Source organism: Pleurodeles waltl, chromosome 7 (assembly GCF_031143425.1).
Source record: "Pleurodeles waltl isolate 20211129_DDA chromosome 7, aPleWal1.hap1.20221129, whole genome shotgun sequence".
NCBI classification, from domain to species: domain Eukaryota; kingdom Metazoa; phylum Chordata; class Amphibia; order Caudata; family Salamandridae; genus Pleurodeles; species Pleurodeles waltl.
In genome coordinates, this window is record NC_090446.1 from 1,526,487,762 (window position 1) to 1,526,512,007 (window position 24,246).

At 44.9% G+C, this 24,246-nt stretch overlaps 1 protein-coding gene across 2 annotated transcripts in view; it reads left to right on the top strand.

Annotated features, from left to right (window-relative positions):
• Positions 1-3,681: 3,681 nt before the first annotated feature.
• The window catches only part of RABAC1 (Rab acceptor 1), a 42,716-nt gene continuing 22,151 nt past the window's right edge, over positions 3,682-24,246 (top strand). Inside the window, exons 1-5 of one of the 2 annotated variants that reach the window (XM_069201374.1) lie at positions 3,682-3,748; positions 11,480-11,622; positions 15,361-15,573; positions 18,076-18,173; positions 23,714-23,815. In XM_069201374.1, coding sequence (XP_069057475.1) covers positions 11,555-11,622; positions 15,361-15,573; positions 18,076-18,173; positions 23,714-23,815 — 481 coding nt within the window. In that variant the 5' untranslated portion in view covers positions 3,682-3,748; positions 11,480-11,554. Of the gene's footprint in view, positions 3,815-11,479; positions 11,623-15,360; positions 15,574-18,075; positions 18,174-23,713; positions 23,816-24,246 lie in introns of both variants that reach the window. The other variant, XM_069201373.1, reaches the window with a different exon arrangement.

The window sequence follows — 24,246 nt, forward strand, 5'->3', positions numbered from 1 at the left end:
ATCTCTGAAGAGTCCGATAATGCAGAGGGCCCGGAAAAATGGCTTGAATGGACGAAGTCAGGAGGCCTACCACTCGGGCAAGTACCCTCAAGGAAATCGAAGGAACAGACAATGCTTTATTCAAATCCTTCTTGATAGCTAGTCTCTTTGTCAAAAGGAGTTTCAATTGGGTCAATATGAAATCTGTCTTAAACCCCAAAAAATCTATCCATTGGGAGGGAGCCAACTGGGATTTCTCTGTGTTTATAATGAAACCCAGATCCTGAAGAAGCTGAATCGTCCAGGAAAGGTGTAGAAGAACCAGACATTTCTCTTGTGCCATGATGAGAATGTCATCAAGATAAACTATTTGACGCACAACTTTTTCTCTGAGCCACTGCATAACTGGACACATGATCTTGGTGAAATACCAAGGGGCGGAATCCATACGAAAGGAAGGGCCGAGAACTCGTAACAACTTTTCAGCCAAAAGAACTGAAGGAAACGATGATGAGGAGCGAAAATAGGAATGGTCAAATAAGTGTCCTTGAGGTCCAAGCGGACCATCCAGTCTCTGTCTAACAATAGGTCTCGGAGTAGATGAATGCCCTCAATTTTGAAATGCCGGTAAACAATCCACGCATTGAACTGTCGAAGATTGAGCACCAAGCCAGAACCCCCTCCCTTCTTTTGGACCAAAAAGATCATACTGATAAATCCTCTGGGATGAGGGTGAGAAGGAACAATGGCCCCTTTTTGAAGAAGACCTTCTACTTCTTGATCTATAAAAGCACTCTCTTGATGGAAAAAACTGAGAGGCGGAGGAATAGGTGTTTGTTCGAGAGTCGAATAAAATTATATATGGTAACCTGCTACCAACTCCAGTACCCATACATCCTGTGTGATCAAAGACCAGTTATGTACAAACATACTCACTCTGCCCCCCAACATTACCTCCCCGGAAGGAAGAATTGTTACCTGGTTGAGAGGAACCCTGATGATATTGTCCTCCCCTGTGAGGCCTTCTGGGATTGCGACCTCTATAGCCTCTGCCTCTCGATGGGTGGAAGTTGGAGTTGGTTTGGTAGCCGGATGCTCCTCTGCCTCTATAGTGTGGTTGGGAGGTTTGTGGACTGAACGGGCCTGGCACTCGACCTCCGAAGCGTCCGGTCCTGCGAAAAAAGCCACTCTTGAACACCTTCTTGATTGAAGTTTAGGCCTTATCTAAATCTGAGAAGGTAGCCACATATTTGCCTAGGTCCTTGACGAACCTGTCGCCAAACAATAGTCCATTAGCCGCTGGGCCTGCATCAGAGGGCGCTAACTCTGCCAATTTGGGATCAAGACGCAACAGGACCGATTTCCGACGTTCCGTGGAAATCGAACAGTTGGCGTTTCCTAATAAACAGATGGCTCTTTGGGCCCATTCCAACAAGACGTCAAGGTCTATCCCTTCATGTGTCTCCTTGGCCTGTACCGCAAGATCTAAAATCTTGGTGAGGGGTCCGGAAATATTTAATAATTTATCCTGACATTCCCGCCAGGCTCTATAAATGTCTTTTTTCGGGTCCTTGGCATACTTCTTGAAGAAGGTCACCATGTGAGGGTCTAGTTCTGGTGTCTCTGCAACTTTACTGGAGAGAGCAGGGCGAGGGCACTCAGACCGCACTGTGTTACGAATGTCTTTCTCAAAACTTTTACGGAATCTTGATTGAACATACCCTGCCATCTCTAGACATGGGATCCATTCTGTGGACCTGGGGTGTACGATAGTATCAGGATCAAATTGTAGATTCTTATTAAGGGGGGGAATTGAAGGTTCTTTCGTATGATGAGTCTTACGCTTGTGTTTGCCCTTGTGTTTATCAGGAGTTGAATTGTCATCCAAATCAGAAGAATTTGACTAATTGGTAGCATTTTCAGTAGCCTGAAAGGAAGGGGTAGCTTTATGGCCCCTAAAGGCATCATATTCGTGATCATTCAGGACCGAATTAATGGTCTGTTCCAAAGGGTCATAAGATGGCCGGCCAGGATCATTTACATTGACCTCTACAGGGGCGAGGTTCTACATGTGCAAGCAGGCGCAAGGCTTTCACTAAAGCCTTATTTACTGAATCCTGAACATGGAAGTCCAAAGCTTCCACAAGGCGCTCTTCCATGTGCTGGTCATTATGCCCAGCAACATACTCCCCATACTGATCATCACCTGGATATTGTTGGGCCATGTTTTGGAATGCAATATAAAATACAATAAATCAGAGGTCCCAAATATATTTGCACTGATAATATCGATGGTTGGGACACCAGGGTGCTAAAAGGAGGCTAAAAGTGTCCCTGCTGGTATTTTTATTAATAAAATGCAGAGGAGGAAGCACCAGAAGTCCCCTAGAGCCAGTCTCTACAGTTCTATTTCAGCCCCTCCAGGCGTAGAGCAGGCGGGGCAAGGAGCAAAAAGGGAAGCCTCTGTGGATATAGCACGCTCGCACAGATCCCAAGAACGGGTCTATGCTCATGCGCGAGGGCAGCGACTGAAAGTAGACTGCTTTGGGGAATCGGGCAGGCTCCCCTATTACTCCTCACCGGCCTCAATTAAATCAGCCGAGAACAACGCCGATACAAATGTGAAATCCGCGCTCGGAGCATGGCAAACAAATCACCAAATCTGAGGCGCCTGAAGGCAATTAAGCTGCGCCGAACGTCAAACACAATAATAGTGATAATCAAATGTAGCGTAAGGGAAATGATGAAAGCACTTAGCTCTGCATTGAAGCAGCAAAGAGGACGAGTTTAGTGATTACTATCTATATACTAGATGGTGGGCCCTGATTGGGGGTCATAGCGAGGCTAGAAAGTATGTAATTTTTTAAAATTTTTATTGGCTGTCGTGTGTTGACAGTAGAGAAAGAGAAAGCATAATCCAAATCCTCCGGTCCTGACATAGAATTAGTATGTACGCACAAATCCACTGTGCAATGATCACAAATTGGACTTCATACATACCAAAATGCATGTTTGCGGTCGCCGTTAATGACTGCAAAAGTGCATGATACATCTGTTCCCAAGTGAAGGCAGTCAACTTCAAATGACACATTCGTACTTTGACAGGTTTTTTTTAAGTTTAAACTTTTCTTTTGGATTAGCACGGTATAATTTTATAGTATACTGCAACATAAAAGCACGCACATGAAGTAGTATTTCGTAGCACTATGTTGTGCTCGGCAGCGCTACACTTATTTTTTCACTTAAAGTGTTAGCTCCTTCTTGTTCGTTTTTCCTTCTGCATTTGCTACTAAGCTCTTCAGTCCGCCTCGAAAACGGATGACACCACTCCAAGATGGCCGCCTTCGTAAGCCCTGCAGTGACAAGTCGTCGTTCGTGGGAAACAGAAGGATCCGTTCCAAGATGGCCGCCTTCGTAAGCCCTGCAGTGACAAGTCGTCGTTCGTGGGAAACAGAAGGATCCGTTCCAAGATGGCCGCCTTCGCTCAGCCGCTGGCAGTGACTAATCGTGGTCGTAGAAAACAGAAGGCTCCACTGCAAGATGGCCGCCATCGCTCACGGTAGGCAGCGACCGATCGTCCTCCGTTGGAAATTGAATTCTTCCATTCTAAGATGGCCGCCTTCGCTCAGCCGCAAAGAGCATTAGGTCGTCGTCTGCCGGAAACAGAAAACTCCCGTTCCAAGATGGCCGCAGTGTCAGCCAGTAAGAGGCGTGGCGCGGTGACGTCACCGGTGACGCACAGGTCATTGACGTGGAAGCGGCTGTTCAGGTTTGTTGATGTTTGAGGAGCCTGGGTGTTAGAGGCGGCTTCGAGGCACCTGCGCGGGCAGGAGGGGTAAGAGGGGCAAGAAGAGCATGGCAGGCAAAGAGGGGGAGGGCTACTGTAGGGGAGGAAGGAGGTGGCCACCCTGGTGATATGGGGCATGTAATATTGGAGGGTGGGGTTGTTAAGGAAGGGGTAAAGATAGGGCTGAGGGTATAAGAAGTAAGGGTGTACTGGAAGGTAGGGCAGCAAGAGGTACTGGTGTATGAAGAGTGGGGTATAGACGGGGATATGATGCTAGGTGGAAGGGGGTATGGAAGGGGCAAAGAGGGGGCTGAGGGTAAAGGAGGAGCAAAAGGTAAGTGTGTACTGGAAGGTACGGCAGCAAGAGGTACTGGTGTATGAAGAGTAGGGTATAGACGGGGATATGATGCTAGGTGGAAGGGGGTACGGAAGGGGCAAAGAGGGGGCTGAGGGTAAAGGAGAAGCAAAAGGTAAGTGTGTACCGGAAGGTACGGCAGCAAGAGGTACTGGTGTATGAACCCAGTGGGTATAGACGGGGATATGATGCTAGGTGGAAGGGGGTACGGAAGGGGACAACGCGAGGGCTGAGGTTATAGGAGGAGCAAAAGCCAAGTGTGTATTGGGAGGTAGGGCACCAGGAGATACTGGTGTATTAACAGAGTGACTATAGATGGGGCATTTGATCGTAGGTGGGGGTATGGGAGGGGCAAAGAGGGCTGAGCGTACAGGAGGAGCAAAAGGCAAGTGTACTGGAAGGTAGGGCATCAAGAAGTACTGGTTTATGAACAGAGTGGGTATAGATGATGGTAGATGGACGGGGACAAAGGAAGGGGCCAATGAGAGGGCTGAGCGTATAGGAGGAGCAAAAGGTAAGTGTGTACTGGAAGGTAGGGCAGCAGGAGGTTCTGGTGTATTAATAGATTGGGTATAGATGGGTGATTTGATCATAGGTGGGGGTAAGGGCAGGGGTAAAGAGAGGGCTGAGTGTATAGGAGGAGCAAAAGGTAAGTGTGTACTGGAGGGTAGGACAGCAAGAGGTACTGACGTATAAACAGAGTGGATATAGATGGGGCATATGATGGTACATGGGCAGGGGGGAGTACGGAAGGAGGCCGTGAGAGGGCTAAGGATGTAGGAGGAGCAAAAGGTGTGTCCTGGAAGGTAGGGCAGTAAGAGGTACTGGTGTATGAAGAGAGCGGGTATAGATGGGGGCATATGATGGTAGGTGGGGTAAGGAAGGGGGCAATGAAAGGGCTGAGGGTGTAGGAGGAGCAAAAGGTAAGTGAGTACTGGAAGGTAGGGCGGCAAGAGGTACTGGTGTATGAACCCAGTGGGTATAGATGGGGCATATGATGGTAGGTGGAGGGGGGTACGGAAGAGGACAATGCGAGGGCTGAGGGTATAGGAGGAGCAAAAGATAAGTGTGTATTGGAAGGTAGGGCACCAAGAGGTACTGGTGTATGAACAGAGTGGCTATAGATGGGGCATTTGATTGTAGGTGGGGGTTTGGGAGGGGCAAAGAGAGGGCTGTGCGTATAGGAGGAGCAAAAGGCAGTTGTACTGGAAGGTAGGGCAGAAGGAGGTACTGGTGTATGAACAGAGTGGGTATAGATGGGGCATATGATGGTAGGTGCAGGGGGTACAGAAGGGGACAATGTGAGGACTGAGGGTACAGGAGCAGCAAAAGGTAAATGTGTACTGGAAGATAGGGCAGTAAGAGGTACTGCTGTATGAAGAGATGGGGTATAGATGGGGCATATGATAGGTGGGGTAAGGAAGGGGGCAATGAGAGGGCTGTGGGTGTAGGAGGAGCAAAAGGTAAGTGTGTACTGGAAGATAGGGCAGTAAGAGGTACTGGTGTATGAAGAGATGGGGTATAGATGGGGCATGTGATGGTAGGTGGAAGGGGGTACGGAAGGGGCAAAGAGGGGTTGAGGGTAAAGGAGGAGCAAAAGGTAAGTGTGTACTGGAAGGTACGGCAGCAAGAGGTACTGGTGTATGAACCCAGTGGGTATAGACGGGGCATATGATTGTAGGTGGAAGAGGTTATGGAAGGGGACAATGCGAGGGCTGAGGGTATAGGAGGAGCAAAAGCCAAGTGTGTATTGGAAGGTAGGGCACCAAGAGATACTGTTGTATTAACAGAGTGGCTGTAGATGGGACATTTGATCGTAGGTGGGGGTATGGGAGGGGCAAAGAGGGCTGAGCATATAGGAGGAGCAAAAGGCAAGTGTACTGGAAGGTAGGGCAGAAGGAGGTACTGGTGTATGAGCAGATTGGGTATAGATGGAGCATTTGATGGTAGGTGGGGGTAAGGGCAGGGGTAAAGATAGGTCTGAGTGTATAGGAGGAGCAAAAGGTAAATGTACTGGAAGGTAGGGCAGCAAGAGGTACTGGTGTATGAAGAGAGGGGGTATAGATGGGGCATATGATGCTAGGTGGAAGGGGGTATGGAAGGGGCAAAGAGGGGGCTGAGGGTAAAGGAGGAGCAAAAGGTAAGTGTGTATTAGAAGGTAGGGGAGCAAGAGGTACTGGTGTATGAACCCAGTGGGTATAGACGGGGCATATGATGGTAGGTGGAAGGAGTTACGGAAGGGGACAATGCGAGGGCTGAGGCTATAGGAGGAGCAAAAGGTAAATGTGTACTGGAAGATAGGGCAGTAAGAGGTACTGGTGTATGAACCCAGTGGGTATAGACGGGGCATATGATGGTAGGTGGAAGGGGCAAAGAGGGGGCTGAGGATATATAAGAGGAGCAAAGGGTGTTAGCTGGAAAGTAGGGCAGCAAGAGGTACTGGTGTATGAAGAGTGGGGTATAGATGGGGATATGATGGTAGGTGGAGAGGGTAAGGAATGAGATGGCTGAGGGCTTAGGAGAAGAAAAAGCTAAGAGTGTACTGGAAGGGTGGGCGACAAGAAGTACTGGTGTATGAACAGAGTGGGTATAGATGGGGCATATGGCAGGTTTAGGTGAGAGAGGATAAAGGATGTATGTGGGCTTAAGGTTGTAGGAGAGCTGTGAGTAAGGGCATTGCGGAGGTGGAGGGGCGGTAGGGGGGAGTGTGTGCCAGGCTCTGGCCAAAAGAAACATTATGCAGATAACAGTAATTTGTTTTAAGGGTAAAACATGTATTGCACTTTTAAAATAGTAACAGAACTGAAATGCAATGTTTAAATAAGTCTAGACATATTTAAACAGTGCCACTGTAATAGAATAATTGTGAAAAATTCTGAGGGGCCCTGATTATTTATTTAGTTTTTTCAACTGTAGGAGGGAACGGCATTGCAAAGTTTGAACACCGCTGGTCTAGACATTAGTACCCACTTGAACTTGGCCTAGCTCCTTCCCACTACTTGGGTCGCAAAAAATCCAAGGGTTAAGTTTGACGAGAATCTTTTTTTTCGCCTTCAGATTTTATCAGTGGCTGTATGTGTTTTTCTTCAATCCACACTTTGGCGAAGACTTTAAAATTTGTCCGGACAGAAACTCAAAGCCGTTCTACATGCATCTATTATATGAAGACTTGATTATACTAATGGCTTAAATTTGCATCTGCCTGGGTGTCTGCGTTATCCTTTGCAAGTTGCTTAAAATGCCGCTGCGAGGTTGATCTTTGAAGTTCCTAGATGTCAATAAGTAAAATCTTGTCTTAAACAAATTCATTGGCTACCCATTATTTTTAGCACAGTAGTCATTGCTTTTCGTTCTTTTTATAGAACTTTCATTAAATATCTGTAAAAGGCTTTGTCGGTATGTGCCTAGCGGTCCTCTTAGATCAGAGGAGTCCTTACCGTTGAAGACCCTGAGGTCCATCTTAAGACGAGGAGGTAGCTCTTTCACCTATCTGGCTTCCAAAGCATGGAACAAGATTCGTCTTTTCCTGTATCAAATCACCAATTAATATCAGTTTAGAAAACAATTCAAGACCTGGTTATTTGGCCAATGATTGTTCTTCCTGGTGGTTTCCAGGACACGTCAGTGGCAGCTGTGATAAAATGGGAGAGCCATACCAGGTAGGAGAAGGGGCTAACTTGGACAAAGAGGTTTTAAAGTAAGAAAATACAGGGGGATGGAAAGCATTTTTAGGGAGAAGGCTAGAAAGTGCAAAAGGTGTGTGAGAATTGCAGATAGGAAGAGTATTGCAAATGAGAGTAAATGGTGGGGAATGAGGGAGTAAACAGAGTTTGGTGTATCAATTTGGTATTGCTTGTATTGGAGAGCAAACAAGGGAGTAAGCTATAACCGAGCCCAATGATATCCAGGAAGAAGAACATTAAAGGTAACAGAGGTAACTAGATGGCCTTGGTTGGAAGGAAGATAATGGTGGAGGCGAGTGGTAATGGGTATATGGCCAACAGTTAAGAAATGGTACAACAGGCCAAAACCCAAGGGAGGGTAAAGTGGCTTAGAGATGGGGCAGAGGACGCTAGACAAGGTAGATGGAGTAACACGTTAACTGGCCATGCACCAGCAGATAAAGTGGGTTTAGCTGATGGGAAATAATGAACGGCTGGGAGAGTGGGGAGCACAGGGTGAGATATGGACCACTGGTGACCACAGGGGCTAAGACTGCTCCGGCTCTTCAAAAATCTGTATCCTCCAATTGCCCTTGACTCAGGCTCTGGAGGCCAAACCTCTAAACATGTTATGGACCTGTCCCCACCTGGCTGGGTACCGGGCAGGTGTAGCGTGACAGACAATACATGTTTAGACCAGTGGAATATGCCAGCACAATGTCTCCTAGGGCTACACGCCAGACCACTGGGCTCTCGGGTAGTACATTGATTCACAAAGCAGTCTCTTTTATTTGCAAAGTGTCTTATTACGCGTCAGTGGAAAGCACAGATCTCCCACATTGGAGACTTGGTTTAACAAGATAACCCACTGGGGCCAGACAGAGCGAGGCGCTACGTTGAGAGCAGTACCGTGGCCTCCGTGAAAAACCCATATTGATGAAATGGGATGCCTTACTAGAGGGTTTTAAGTCTTGGGACATGGCACCAGATTAACCATTTGCAGTATACCATAGACACTTCCCTGGAGTGCACCCCAGCGCAGGGAGTGTGATAGGACCATAATAGTGTACACATAAGTCACAACATGAGTTAACACAACTGGCCCGGTCCCCCCAACATAACAGAATATATGCTGCATCCCTCCTATCGCACCTTGTTACACAAATTGTTACTTACTCCAATACCACAACAAATACAAATGCAAGAGACAAATGGTGTTGCCAAGGGTAATGGTGGGGGTTTTGAAGTTAAACATTTTTCAAATGCACTAAAGTATGTGTTTAAAAAAAAAAAAGGCTGCTCTGGCTCTTGGGGGCAAAGGCTAAGATCAGAATACTGGAAGCCCGGCAGTACCTTGGGGTGTGAAGCCTGTGGCGGGGTTGTTGCTGGTGGTGGAAGGTGTTTTGTGTAGGCAGAAAGCCCAAAGTAAGGAAGGGATACGCAGGGACATAGCAAATGCTGCATTTGTGCAGTAAATTAGAATTAGGTGATTCTGATCTGCATTGCTTCAGCCTCATTTAATTAATACTTTCTCCTTTCTTAGTGTCACTGTCTGATAAGTGACGAGGCTTAATCCAGTGTTTCCCCTCCTCTGTTATAAACTTTGTCTCGATCTAATCTCTGACAGGGCTACCATTACTGCCTCTTCCTTTTCTTTCCTCGAGTCACCGTTTGGTTTTTACAAGCTCCTTACTCCCTTCACTGTATCACAATCTCAGCTCTCATCAAGCTGTGTTACAGTATGAAGCGATATCCCAGCAGTATGTAGAGGAGTAATTTAGGCACAGCTGGATATGACTTCTTTCTGACAGTCTTCTGTTAAGATATCTGTGTTTGAAAATGCAGTGTGCACTTTTAGTGGAGAGAAGGACTTTCTAAGAAGGAAGTATTATTGCTGAATCCTTACTCCAAGGTTTGGCCAGTTAGACCTAACCTGATATCCTTGGTTGACACAGGAGAGACATTCATAGCCAGATGAGTCAAGGTAACCCGTGACATCTATGGGCACAGTACAGAGTCTAGCGATTACAGAGACTCATAGGAGACAGTCATTTCCATAACCAGATGTAAGAACCCACAGAACATCCTCTGAGATCCCTTATCATCAAAGTGGTATAATTCAATAGGCTGCAATGCTTAAGGAAAAAACAGTTTGGGTCATTTGTTGACAGCAATTTAGTTGCTCTGTCTTTTAATAGTTTACCCTGAGCCTGAAAGTTTTCCATTTTGGTTGGCTCTCCTAGCAGGAACACACCCCCACGCCTAACTGTTAATTGCCCAGTATAATCATTGTTTTACTATTATATTTATAGTTGTATTGTCTAGGTTAATACTTGTAATTTAGTTGTCTAGGTTAATACATGTAATTTAGTTGTAAACTACAGGGGAGACAACTGCATGTAGGCTATGTAATTATTGCAAAAAGTCTTGGTATCACCTGCTGTACTGTTGTCCTAAACTAGCTGAAGTGAGACACGTCTGATTCTTCCCCTGTTTCGCTCTAAAGGGGTAGTCCTTGCACAGACGCCTTGGACCTGTGCTTTATGGAAAACCCTTCTTGCTAGACTAGGGAAATGTACAAACATTATTCCACAATCAGACTCTGAAGCCGCCACTGGAAGTCTGCAGTCCATCACTCCATGTTAGGAGAGCTGCTAATCCGCCTTGTTAACTTCAAGGGTCCTGCACTGTTCTGCTAGATCATGTGCTTCTGATCCCCGAGGGCAGCCATCTTCTAAACAGCCAGTCTCATTGATCGCGTTGGAAATTGTCTCTTCCTTCACACTTCTGATTGCATTTTTCTTTTTTTAAGGTGCTAAAGCTATTTGAAAGTTAAATTTTTCTGGTTTTACTCATTATGTGCTGTTTGAATTGACCGTACCTTTTATGTGCATATGTACAGTTTAATACATGTTATGATTTTAATCGAACATGAATTAATAATATACTCTACTAGATATAAACTACACTCTTAAACGTCTTTCCTTTCTCCTCCCTTATGGTGCGAGGGCTGCCAAAGTTCCTCTTTTTCTAGACTCTGCCGAATGCCAGATGCCATTCTTGTTGGCAACACAGTACTGGTACCACTGAGAGGACACCTATGTTACTTCGTACCACTCTGAGCCACCATTCTCTGTGCCAGCACCTTAGGATTCTGATAATCAGCATTGATCAAAGCACATAATACGATAGGCGTGTGACCTGGAGTTTGAAGACTCTGCGGGCATTACAAATGGAAAGACAGGCTCAGCTATTGAGTTGTCCTCTGTGATGGGATGGATTGCCTGGAGAGTGAGAGGTATAGGTTCCTGAAGGAAGCAAAGTGATCAAAGGCTGGGAGAGTAACTAAAGGTTGAAACAGAGGAGGAATTCCCTATGGGACTAACATCTAGGGGGGCAATCTTAAGCATCCAGAAAATTCATGAGCAGAGAAGCAAACTTTGGTGGATGTAGTGGAGATAATTATAAGAGTTAATACTTGCAGGGTATGGCAGCAATAAAGGGGCAGCTATCTGTTCATGCTAGGTGTGATAACAGGAAGTCATGACATGGTTTAACCCTCTTCACTAACCTTGATTGGTAAGTTCCAGGTCATATGACGTATTAAAACAAGCCAGGGAATCCAGATGCCCTCATTGTGCTGACAATAAATTGGTCAGTGGGCCCTCTCCTCATCTTTCTGTTTTGTCTCCACAGCACTGTTGACTCCTTTCTCGGCTTTGAAATACAGTCCACCCTCGTGGTGGGCAGTAACTTCTCACACAACTGGTTATGGCTGCGAAACCCATGGACCCTTTCAGTTCAGAAACAGAAGTGGAAATCGATGGCATCATGAACAAGTAATCCTCTCTTCTGTTTACAGGATCTCACCTATGCCAGAGGCGTACAGTAACATTTGTATTTGTAATTTCTGCCTCTTGTGCATAATGTGTCTCTCCATATCATTACATTGCTTTTTTTTTGTGATTTATAAAGCGCGGCTAATCACCCATAGGGTCTCAAGGCGCTGTTTGTGGGCATGCTTCTCAGTCGAAGCGCCAGGTCTTGAGGTCCTTCCTGAACTGCTTCAGTGATGCGGTGTGCCTGAGCTTATGAGGTAACGTGTTCCATGTCCTGGCTGCTAAGTAGGAGAAGGATCTTCCTCCTGCAGTGCTTTTCCATACCTTGGGAATGGCAGCAAGGGCGAGCTGGGAAGAATGGAGATGTCTGTTGGGGCTGTGGTGCCCCAAGGAGCTTCTGTGTGTAGATTTTCACTTCAGCAAATAGATGAACACCCTGTTGATATTCATCTGCACAATCCAGTCAGTAGGGTAGGGTGCTTATGAAAGTTACATTAATTTAGGACAACTTTATTTTGCTTTATTGTTGCTGATATTGTCCACTACATTCTCTTGGTTCATACAATAATCATGTTTTAGTGAGATTTACCTGCCTTCCTACTAGTACTTCTGCCCCTGTGAACCGCTGTGATCCCAGCACAAATTAAAGGAGGTCTGTTTTCTGCTACAGTCACAGCCGAGCCATAGTTTGCTTTGACTGCCCCAGACCTAGTTGAGGAATCCTTCTACTACATTAGGTCAATGAAAACATTTTAGGCCTGCAGTGGTGTGATCAGGGCTGCACCTCTAGTCCGCTTCCATTTATGTCGGGAGAGTGGACATCGTCCGCCTTTTCATTTGGAAGCACGAGTGCCCGCTTTGAAGAACTTCAAATAGCTAATTGCCTTTCCCACAGATGACAGATTAAAAACTTGGTGGAGTATGATTAAAATGCACTATGCTTGGGAGTTGCATGGACATAGTTACCAGGGTGCTTCCCATTTTCCTCCTACCTGACCTGGGCTAAACTGCTTGATGCTTTCAAGAGTTTTCAGAGAACGTAAATGAAGATGGAGATGCTACTCACCTGGAAAGCAATAAGAGGCACAGCACATTATGGGGCCACTCGGATGGCACCAAGATTATGGGCAGAAAATACACACCCTATCGAGGGGATTCAGCAGCCCTTTCGCATTTGTGTATCCTACCAGAGCAAAATAGGAGCCTTTTGGCATAAAAAGGGAAGGTCTGCGTCTACCAATTGTGGTAGCAACAGTGGAAAGGACTTTTGAAAAGGTCTTCCTCAAACACCAAATTTTATTTTGAAGACAGCCTGAACTCCACTGCTTGAAGGACTTCCTAGAATATGGTGGTCATGAACCCTCAAAAATGTATCATGCCTTGTGTTACACGTGCTTTTGCAGCCACTGGTCTCATATGCATGTTGTTTACTTTATGGTAGGCAAGTCTTAGAACTAGGATTCCAGGCTGTACGCCAAGGCATCAAACTGGCATTCAGCACATCACACAGATACCCAAGATTTCTAGACTCCCCATGCTGCTACTCCTGTCCTTTAAGGACAACCAAACATCTGTTGGACACCTTGACCAGTAAGAGAGATACTGTAGCTGGCCCGTAGCTAGAAGCTAGAGACCTTCACCTGTCCCGTGCAGACCATTGATCTGTCACCATAGTTGCCCCACCAAGTCTTCCAAATCCCTCCTACTGAACCCTCACGGTGATACTAGGTTCAACTGTACACCGTTTTTACGTACCTACTCGCTAATTCATATAATGCACTCAAATACGACTGGAAAATGATACCTAAGTACTTGAAGCTTGATACTGCAGTTCTCAATACACCATTATCTTTTTCAAAAAGGATAAAAAAATAATAAATTTTAAAGAGAATAATGTAATTAAATTTGAGGTTAGGGGACATTAGATTGGCATCACTGTTTTCCACAGTCTTATACCACACTATCTCACATAGTTCCTTGCTGTGCGTCGTGGTTTGCTTCTTTGGTTTGCCAGAGGCGCTTTCTTGTAGCCACACTGTGGCCATCTTTTGTCACTTGGCAGGCCTTTTCTTCCTCTTAGGGGTCATGTTTCTATGGAAGAAAACACATCACTTCTTGTAAGACTTAGGTTTCTTTCGTATGTCCCTTGCCACAACAGTGTACAGATCTTTGGTTTCAGGTTTTTGTGGCCAGAAAGTGGTATCTCTAGTCATTTCTCACTCTCTGTGTCCTGTAGAACTTTTTGTTCTTTGGGCTTTACATGTCACATTTGCTCCCAATTTCCCTCTTTTCTTTTGTCTCTTTTTGTGTGTGTATTTTGTTTATTTGTTTTTTTATTACTCTTTCTTTTTCTCTGTGTTAACATTTCGTTTTCTCCTCTCGTTTTGCCTTGACTCCTTTGTCTTTCTGTATTTTTGGATTGCTCCTGCTTGGTGTCTGATTGCAACAGAACTGTTGTGGACTTACCAAGATCATACATGGGCTTGCAACCCGCCTATTAGTTACCCCTGGTTGATTTTATTGTCCCTTTCAGTTGCTTGCTTTTTATTAAATAGCTTTCCTTATCCCAGCTTGTCCATCTTGTGCTTGTCCTTCCCCTTGAGCATGGCCTCTCTACCACCTCTCTGATTGTCTGTGATCCTTTCACTGCTCATATGAAGGGAAATACTTTTTTCTTTCTGTTTAAGCCCTCCATGAGGCTGCACATGTTTTCTAGCTGTCCCTGCAATATGCTTCTAGCCGCCCCCCTTCTATGTTGCTCTGGCTCGCCCGTGTGCTTCTCCCTGCCCCTGGCCTCAGAGTAGCGCTGCCTCTTTTTTGCTACCTGGCCCCAAATTATCCTTTTCAGAACAGTCCCTCTATCTCTCTCATGTGCTTCACCTCCTGCCCTCCGTGTTGCTCTCTTTCTCATGTACTTCTTTTCACTCTTTCCTCGCTGGCCCTTAGTTTTATTTACTTTCCACCCCTCCTTCCCATTCCCCATTGCTTCCTCATTGCTGTTTCCCACCCCCGGCGGCACCCGAATCCCTTGTAGACTTAATACATTTTTTGTAAATTTTTGGAGGGCCTGCAATTGCTATTTGCTGCCAAGGCTTTCAGCAGTGCATTAAGCGCTTTCATGCAAAAAACAAACAAAACTTTTTGTTTACAGATCCATGTGGGGTCTCCCATCTTGGATCAGTAAATATTGCATTTTTTTGTTAAAGAACATGGCACCCATGTTGTGAAGCAAGCACATATGTGTTTTAATATAGGCGTCATCACGTGTGCGCCAGCGGGATGGCTGTGTCATCACAGTCTACTTGTATATATTTTTCACTTTCTTTATCCTCAATGCTGCACATCAAAAGCATTTGGCTTTTCTTCAGTGCTGCACAGAAACAACAAAAAGCATTGGCACAGTCAATAGTTTTGCTCCGGGAGACATGTTGGCTTTGCCAGTAGTGGTTCTGTTTTCATTTCTTTTTTTAAATATTTACTTCTCTTTCCAGATCTACCCATTTGCTCTTTTCCCATTTTCCTCTTCTTTTTTGCTCTTTTTTTCATTTTTTTTATGTATGCTTGATATTGTTGTACTTTTTGTTTTATCATTGTGAATCTTCATTTTAGAAGATGATGCTGCTGTTCCTCGTGCCAGAAATGAGACGGTTCACTTGTGTTTTATCATTACTTGTCACATGTCTGTTGAATATTGTTTTCTGCTGGTGACCCCTTTGCCCTCTTCTATATTCTGTCCAGGTTCACCCTACCTAAAATCATCTCGCAAGGACCAGCCAAAGAGTGGATTGAACGACGGCGGACCACAATCCGTCCGTGGGGTAACTTTGTAGATCAGAAGCGCTTCTCCAAGCCCAAGAACTTCGGGGAGCTTTGCAAGCGCATGGTGAAGAATGTAGAACATTTCCAGAGCAACTATGTCTTTGTGTTCCTTGGCCTGATCCTCTACTGCATGTGAGTCTGACATTGAGATCCACAGGCCACTGCATGTATGTCTGTCATTTTCAGATCCACAGATCTCCATATACTACCTGGCGTTGTTTGTCTGTGATGCAGAAATCGTTCTGCTCCATTCCTCCTTCTACATTACCTTGGACCTCTACTTCTGCTGTCATTTTGGTTCTCCAGCTGCTTTCCTACTGTGCCGCTGTTGGTGTCTTCATTTACCATTTCTCTGCACTCCTTGCTCTGCACTCCTGTTCCACGAATCTCCTTTCGTGAATTTTCAATTTTTGTTCTCCTTTAAAAGATTATTTTCTCTCTGTCGTTATGTATCTAGACTTTCCTGTATTACTTTGGCTACCATTTGGTCCATAAACGCATCCATCTACACTATCTGTAATCCTCTTTTTACAGCCCTTCCTCTGTGCCACACTGATAGGGACAGCATCTGTTATTATCCCACCTCTATTTTTCCCATTTGTTCCCTGAGGCCACTTGCCCCTATCTACCATCCTCTCTGTGTTTTCTTCCCTCTTCACTCCTGCAGCTCTTACCCAGACGTCACCCTCTGCCGTACAGTCGCTGTGCTCTCCCGGCATGGAGAGGGACTCTTCTTTAAAGCAGAGTCTGAACTGAAGACCTGCTCACCCCAGGCGTGGTGTGATACCCCACCTTCCTAAAACCAAAGTGTTAGAGGAATTTCATTCATAAATGTAATGTAATGTTCTGAGTTACCAGATATAAATACTGTAATATTTTACGAATGTGCACATAGGTAAGACATTGGGTAGCAAATGTGATTTTTAAGCTACGGGAGAATACATGAAAAACACAATCTCCCTTGTGCTTTGTGTAGCTTTTGAATATTTCTAAGCGATAATAAGCCATCTTGGAACACACATAGGAAATTACTAACAAACAGCTAAATCTTCTACCATCTTCCCTCCCCCGCCCCTCCATCTTGGGATCACTAGAAATGATGCTGGAGGGAAGGAGGACTAGCTCTCCATGCCAGCTGTGACAGTTAGTCCTAGAAAGGTAAATGTAAATGGTGTCCCTGAGGAATTCCTGGTTCATTCTTGGTCGCTTGGCTACAAGGGATCAACATACAGTGACCAACGTAAACATACACATAAATGTAGAGTAAAATAAAATAAATGTTATGTCAAAAAATATTTGTGTTCTTGATGGGTAAAGCCAGCTTTATGCAACAAAACCAGAGTTCCTTTCTCAGAACGATCTTGCGGGATCATTTTTCAATTTATTTTCAAAACTGAATTGAAGTAAACCTACCCTCAGCCCGCACAACTGCTTCTTGCAGCAGCTCTACCAAGCTAGCAGGACATATTTTTGGATAAGAATTAATTACCCTGAATACACATTCTTCAAATCATCACTCTCAGTGATCCCACCCATCATGACAAGATATCCCGTAACTTCTTTTATTGTCCACAGCAAAGTGTGCAGCACCAATTTGCCTTCTGGATTTCTCTGCAGCAGTAATAGTCCTTTGACCACAGACATTTCTGCATGCTTGTCCTTAGGGAAGAAGTTCCACAGGGGCAAGCAGGCAGAGTACCTGTTGTAGCTGATCCTTTGGTTTCTTCCAGAACGCCAGGCTAAAGCTTTCTCTGCTTCTTGACCTCTGTCCGCTGCTGATGGTAGCCTGTTAACAAATATGTGCTCAGGACATCTCTCGCTCGCAGTATCCTTTTCAGAACATTTCTCTCGTTCTCGATTCTTTTCCTGGAAATACAATACCTCCATTTTGCTTTCCACAGTGTCTCCCCTCTTTTCTTGGCAGTATGACTTTCCCAGTAGGGATTTGCTCACTGTCTACACTCTACTCTGGGTATTACTTCCATTTCAGTGCTTTCATCACAGTATCTCCAGTAGTTACCTTAGTGTCTTCTCTCTTCTCTTTGCAATATCACATCACCTTTAGACATCTTTATTTGAATATCTTCCATGTTCTGTACAGTATCACATCTGCATAAATGCGTTTGTTTCACTAGCTCCTATCCTCTTTCTACAGTATCATATCACATCACCACCAATGCTTTTGTTTCAGTATCTTACAGCTTTCCTCTGCAGTGTCACGTTTTCATCAGTGCTTTTGTCTCAGTTTCTCTCATCTTCCCTCCGCAGTATCACTCGTTCATCAGTGCTTGTCTCTCCTCTCAATATCTTTTTTTTCTCTACGGTGTGCACTGCCTACATTTCTTCTTTCAATATCTCCCTTCTTTCCTCTGCAGTATCCCCTCACTGTCAGTGCTGTGCTTTTCTCTGTCTACCATCTTCCCTCTGCAGTATCACACCCCGCCAGTGCTTTTCTTTCAGCATGTTCTGTCTTCTCTTTGCAGTATCCCACCTACCCAGTTGTTTTCTTCACTGTTGCCTCTCTTTTTGGCAGTACAACATCCCATCCGTTTTTGTCCTTATTATGTCCCTCCTCCTCTTTGCAGTACCACACTCCTATTACTTTCTGAAACGTCTCCTCTCTTCTCTTTGCAGCATTACATCCCCCATGCTCCTCATCGCCCTGGCCATCTTCTTTGGTGCCTGTTACATAATCTACCTGAGGACACAACAGTCAAAAATGATAATGTTTGGTAAGTGGCTCAGGTATTTATTTCCCCCATGAGTGAGAGGGCTGCAGCTGTTGCCTATCTTGGAGCAAGAGCTTATAAAGCTGTATTTCACATAATGCGAGGTTACTGGCGAAGGGAGTGAGTCTTGCAAGGTTTGTCTGACATCACGCAAGTGTCCCATGGGTTTGTGTGTTGATGTGAGGGTTTGTTGTATGACTGATACTAAGAATACTAATGTATTAGAAAAACATCACAAAGTAGGAGCATAGCTGTGCACTACAAACTGTTTGTCCCTAGCTACTTCGACTTTGACCTTTTTTTAATTGATGTTCACAACTATTACATTTCTTGTTCTATCACCACTTTGTCTCTTATTGCATATTTCTCTCACTATCTTTCTGTCTTTCATTTGGTTTATTTTGGTTGTTCTCCTTCTTCTGCTGTTGCTTCTTCTTTTTTCTTCCTCCCCATCAACTCTTTGGGGGCTGAGTGCCTAGTGACACTCAAGAAGCAGCACAGTGAGTTGCTGATCTTCACTCTCCCTTGTGGTACAATCCCTACTCCCCATGTTGCTTGGGCTTTTTAAGGTCAGTTTAACCATAGTAGTCTTGCATTGGTCTGCCCTCACACTGTCATACAGACTTGGGACTTGCAGCAAACTAGTGACCAAGATTCCCGTGGACTCTGACTTTGAACTTGCACCATTGAGGCCAAGACTACCAAGCACTGGATCTGTGCTGAAGTGACCATGAACTGGAATTATCCTAAAGTTGCTGATAGGTCCTCTAGACTTGTTAATGTGGGACACACACGTCTGTGCACAGCAATGAGCCTTGCACCCAAACCCAGCATGCACAGAGCTTGCACCCACGGCAGTTATGTAACCTTTATTTCAACCTTTGCTAGATATCAATGGTTCAATTGTAAATAAAATAAAAAACAGAGAGTAGGGTCCAAGAAAAAATACAATTATTTAGGAGGTTGCCTCAGGTTGGTATTAGTGTTGCCAATTAACTGCATCTCTTCCTCCGGTGCCCGTCCATAACTTGGATGGTATGCATTTATCTTCAGGGTGTGCCCTGCGGTCCGCTCCTGCTGCTTTATTTTGCGCTGCCTTACCTCAAAAGTTTGTGAATTAAAATAGGGATTGATGCCATGTTATGTTGCACTGGAGGTTAACACAGATAGTTTAGCAGTGATTTATTGAAGCACACTTTCTTTTATATTTACTGGCATGGATTTTTCTTCTCCTTTTTTTAAAGGAGAAGTTCACAAATGCCTTGTGCTTTGCCCCACATGCATAATTTAGCATCTTTGAGTCTCCTCAATGGCAGTGAAACAGCATCTCTGATTAGTCAGTGGGAGAGGAGCAAGACACGGTATCTCAGTGTCACTACAGAGTGTGGATAACTTTCACAACTGTCTATGTATTCCGTGGCCATTTTTACTCTGATTATTTCAGACCACAGACATGGTGCCAAACCTCAAAATACAAGAAAATAGGAACTGGCGAAAGCTTGAAAAGTGCATTTTAATCTTGTTATTTTATAGACATTTATTTAAAAGCAGTTTGATTTCCTTGTGTTTTGATGCATTGAGCATAAAAGGTAACAAGACTATTCCTTTGACTACTTGAAAATAATACACAAATAACTCTTGTAATTATGGGCCAGATGTATCAAAGGGTTTTGCCCATTCTGTGTCTATGGGAAAATATGTTCATACATATGGCCCTATACTACTACTACTATTAATTTTAATACTAACAATAACAGTAAGACTTTGGGCCTCATTACGAGGCTGGCGGTCGGACGGCTGCAGACAGGGAGGTCCGACTGCCCCATTATGACAGTGGCAGAGCCGCCACGGTCAAATCACCGACACCGCCAGGCTGCAGCCTGGCGATCCCAGAGGTTGTAATCCACCAGGGCAGGCTGCACTGGAGATTACGAGTCCCCATCCGCCAGCCTTTCCATGGTGGGAAACACTGCCTTGGAAAGGCTGGCGGAATGGGGGTGTTGGGGGCCCCAGCGCACATTTCACTGCCCGAATTACGGGCAGTGAAATGCGTGACTGGTGCTGTCACACCCGACGCACCACAACTTTGCCACCGGCTCAATTACAAGCCAGCATTAATGTTGTGGTGAGTGTTCCACTGGCCCAGCGGAACACTCCTAATATGGTGGGCAAAAGACCTCCATTACTGGCGGTCTTTTGGCTGCAGCGGCTTCGGCGGTCCTGTGAAAGGACTGCAAAGTCGTAATGAGGTCCTTTGTGTCTATAAGCATACGGACATTCAATATCTCTATCGATCTAGTCCAGTTCAAGCCAATTATAACACAGTCCATGGTTCCAGTTTAGGAAAAAACATCTTTATTGTTCTCAATACTTTTTTTAAATTGATTGAAGCTTGTAAACCAAATGCAACAAATAGGAAAAAAGTGCTCCAGATAAAAATGGCTGCTTTTCCCTAAAGATGGCATCCAGGAACGGTTTGCTGTCTAAAGTCACCATCTTACCAGCTTTCAGTAGCATGCAGAGGTGAATCAAAAATCCTAATTTTGTACCACAGTTTTGGCACTTTTCAAAGAGGTAGCCTATTTTTCCTATTTTTGTGTGTTTTCAACCTACATCTAGTTTGTGGTGGGAACCAGTGTGAAACCCATGGGTGAACCAGATTTCTGAAAAAGGTAGATACTATTCTGAATTCAGCAAGGTGTCATATGTGGAGAATTTGTCAAGGTGTTTTCCCAAAAAACTAACTGTTGACATAAAGAAATGCTGAAAATGAGAAACAAAAAAACGTCAATTTGTAATCGTGTATTAACGTTTTAATTGTAACTGTTTGTCACAATAGCCGATTTACAAAAGCAGTATACCATTATGTCTGCTAGGCCTGTCTGGTTGCAGTGATATATAGGGTTTGTAGGTTTTCCAAGAATCTAAGGTACCCAGAGTCAACAACTGAGCTGCACCTTGTAAAATGCTTTTTCATTGTGTACCGTGTATAGACCAGTTCATGTGGTGAAATAACTAGAGTGAAAAATGGGTATCAAGGAAACCTATGTATTTCTGAAATGGGCACGAGATATGGAGTTTAGGAGCAGTGGTTATTTGTACATCTCTGAATTTATGGGGACCCGTACGAGCACATGCTTTAGAGAGTATTTTTCAAAATGTCTTCTTTCTTACACACTGGCTTATCTTTTGAAGGCACAAATGCAGGGAAATCCAACTGGTAATAACAAATATCCTGGTATTTTATGCTCCCACATGTCCTCTGATTAAAAATGGTACCTCACTTGTGCGGGTAGGGCTAGTGCCTGTGACAGGAAACATCCCAAAACACAACATGGATACATCACATTTTTCCACTTCAATTTGACCCGTTTTTGGCAAAGTGTGTAGCTGTGGATTTTGGGCCCTACCTCAGCCGGCACCTAGGGAAACCTAGCAAACCTGTACATTTTTTAAAACTAGGTGCCTAGGGGAATACAGGGTTGTGTGACTAATGTGAATCCCATGAGTTTTTTTTTTTTTAATTTGTACCCTCAGTGCCCAGCAAACCTTAAACTTTGCCTGACGTCATGCATTTTACATACATTTCTGCAATGGAAAATTCTGGAATCTGCAGGAATCCACAAAATTCCTACCACACAGCATTGCCCCACCTATACCGATAAAAACGCTGCCCCACTTGTGTGTCTGGGCCTAGGGCCACAACGGAAACGGATCAAACCAAGGATAATGGGAGCCCTTTGCTTTGATCTCCCATTGTCGCTGGGGTAGGGGCATGGCCATGCCGGTTCTAGGCAGCCCCCACCCCTACAATTCTCAATAATAATTTTTAAAAAAGTAATAGACAGCCCCCGGCCCCACCTTCTAATTAATTTTTTAAAAAAAAGTAATCCACATCTGACCCCTAGAAGGTGTGGGTGACGGGGGGGGTTCGTTTCAGACTGCGTTATAAAAAACAGCAATGGGTACCACAAGCCCTTGCCCAATGGGCCCCTTCCCCCCTCTCTTGTGTCTAGTGGGTGGATTCTGTTTTGGGGATCCATTGGGCAGAGGTACCAATAGAAAGAGAAGATTCTCCCCTTCCCGATACCTCTCCCGAGCAGCCAGCGTTTTAAAATGTTTTATAGGTCTCCCTCTGGTGCTCTGCACCAGCGTTTCCCTTAGATGCATCCCAAGCGTCGGCTATTGGCAGACACATGCACTGGGGAGGCAGTGAGGGTGTCGGCCATTGACTGACACCTGCACTTATGAGGTTAATATTAATTTACAAGAGATGGCTAGAAGCAATTGTTTTTGTAAACCTCTAGAGGCCTGACTGTAAATGCAATATTGTCAGCGTAAAGCAACAACAATATATTTTGATGACCTAACTTGGGAGCATCCGTTCCCCCCCCCAGTTCATTCAATGCAGTGGGGAGATGCTGCCATTCCTTAAGATGTCATTGTCAGTTTAAAGGTCATGTGATGCCATTTCTGATGCCACCATGTGTGTGTTTGAAACGGAACAATCCTACCTCCTTTTTGATACCAGAACGTTGAGAAGTATGATGTCCGCCACTCTGTGGTTCCAATCTCCGCCCTGCGGCCAGTGACTTCCATCCCGTCTGCAGGAGGCAGGTTTTAAGGAGCCTTGAGGACCTCCAGACCAGCAGCCACTGCTGTGAGCAGCTGGATCTTCACCCTTTGCAGGTTTCACTCCAAGCCTCTGCAGTTCCCTTTGTCTTCCAGTGGGTGGCAGTGCAGGATGTGTTTTGTGCATTTGATGTTTATTTGAAAATGGTCTTGGTTTGTCTATGTCGCAGAATGAGAGAACAAAAGTAAGTCTAAAAGTGGTCAGAAGAGCAGTTGGAAGGAAGACAACAGCGTTTAACTCAGTGAGCCCATGTGTCTCGGTATGAATATCTACAGGGTACTCGGAGGTGGAGTTAAGAACAGTAAATCTATACTTTCCTATATGCACTTACCTCCTTGTTATTTTTGACACCATATTCTGGTACCACAATATTATGACCAACAGCAGTTTCTCAGGCGCAGTCGCTAGTCCCCTTGGTTATCGTCTACATTTCTCCTACCATTTAATGGAAGGTTGGATTGATTCACTTCAGTTGTTGACTGTTTACCCGTGCACATGAACAGAAAGCTACAAATAACATTAATATGAAGTTTTTCACTCGCTTCTTGTTCCATTTCCCTTCGTTTTGCACCTGCCCTTCACTACTTCCCTCGGGACACCAAAGACCAGAGTGGGTAAAGTTTGTTCGAATTGGCCTGAATGTGGAGTTATGCATTTGTCACCTGCAGGGAGAGGCTGCAGTGGATTCTTGGACACTCAGTTTTGTTTCACAATATTTTCCATGGCATTAGTACATAAATCAAACCTTGTTGCAGCAGAATTACTGGAGAAGCAAACGCATCAGGGCAACCTCATTGGGTGCCTGCACAAGACACAAGTAGGGGGACTGGACCAGTCATAATCCTGTTTGTCATAAGAGGCTGCTGGTTACCGTGTTTGAGTCTTATAGATGGTCATCTCTCTATTTCAGGTCGCGAAATGAGTCCAGCCCATCAGTACGGCATTGCAGGCGGAGTGTCCTTCCCCTTCTTCTGGCTGGCTGGAGCAGGCTCAGCGGTGTTCTGGGTTTTAGGTGAGTTTTTACACATTAAAATGTGCTCTGATTTCTGGTCTTATGGTGTGTGTTTAGGCAGATAGTTTATCCAAGTTTTATCCTTTCTCTGTGTTGAATAGTTAAAATTTTGATGTATGTGATGAACATTGGGCGTGTACTTCTTCAGGTACAGGAAAGTCTTCACCACACCTGTGTACACGGCTTCCAACCTGCCAGCCACCCATTGCAACTGCAAATGTGTGCTCTAAACTACTGTTCTCATAGTGCTGCTTGTTTCAGTCCAGTGGTTTCTGCTTCGACTCAAGTCGGTCTTAGATGTCTGTTCTTCTCTGCCTTGAGGTCTTTATTGATAATTTCTGCTTTACTTCCTGCTGTAGCTAATACTGAACAGGTGAACCAACCCTCCCACCTTCACTATCTCACCCAAAGAGCAGTATCAGTGCCCTGGA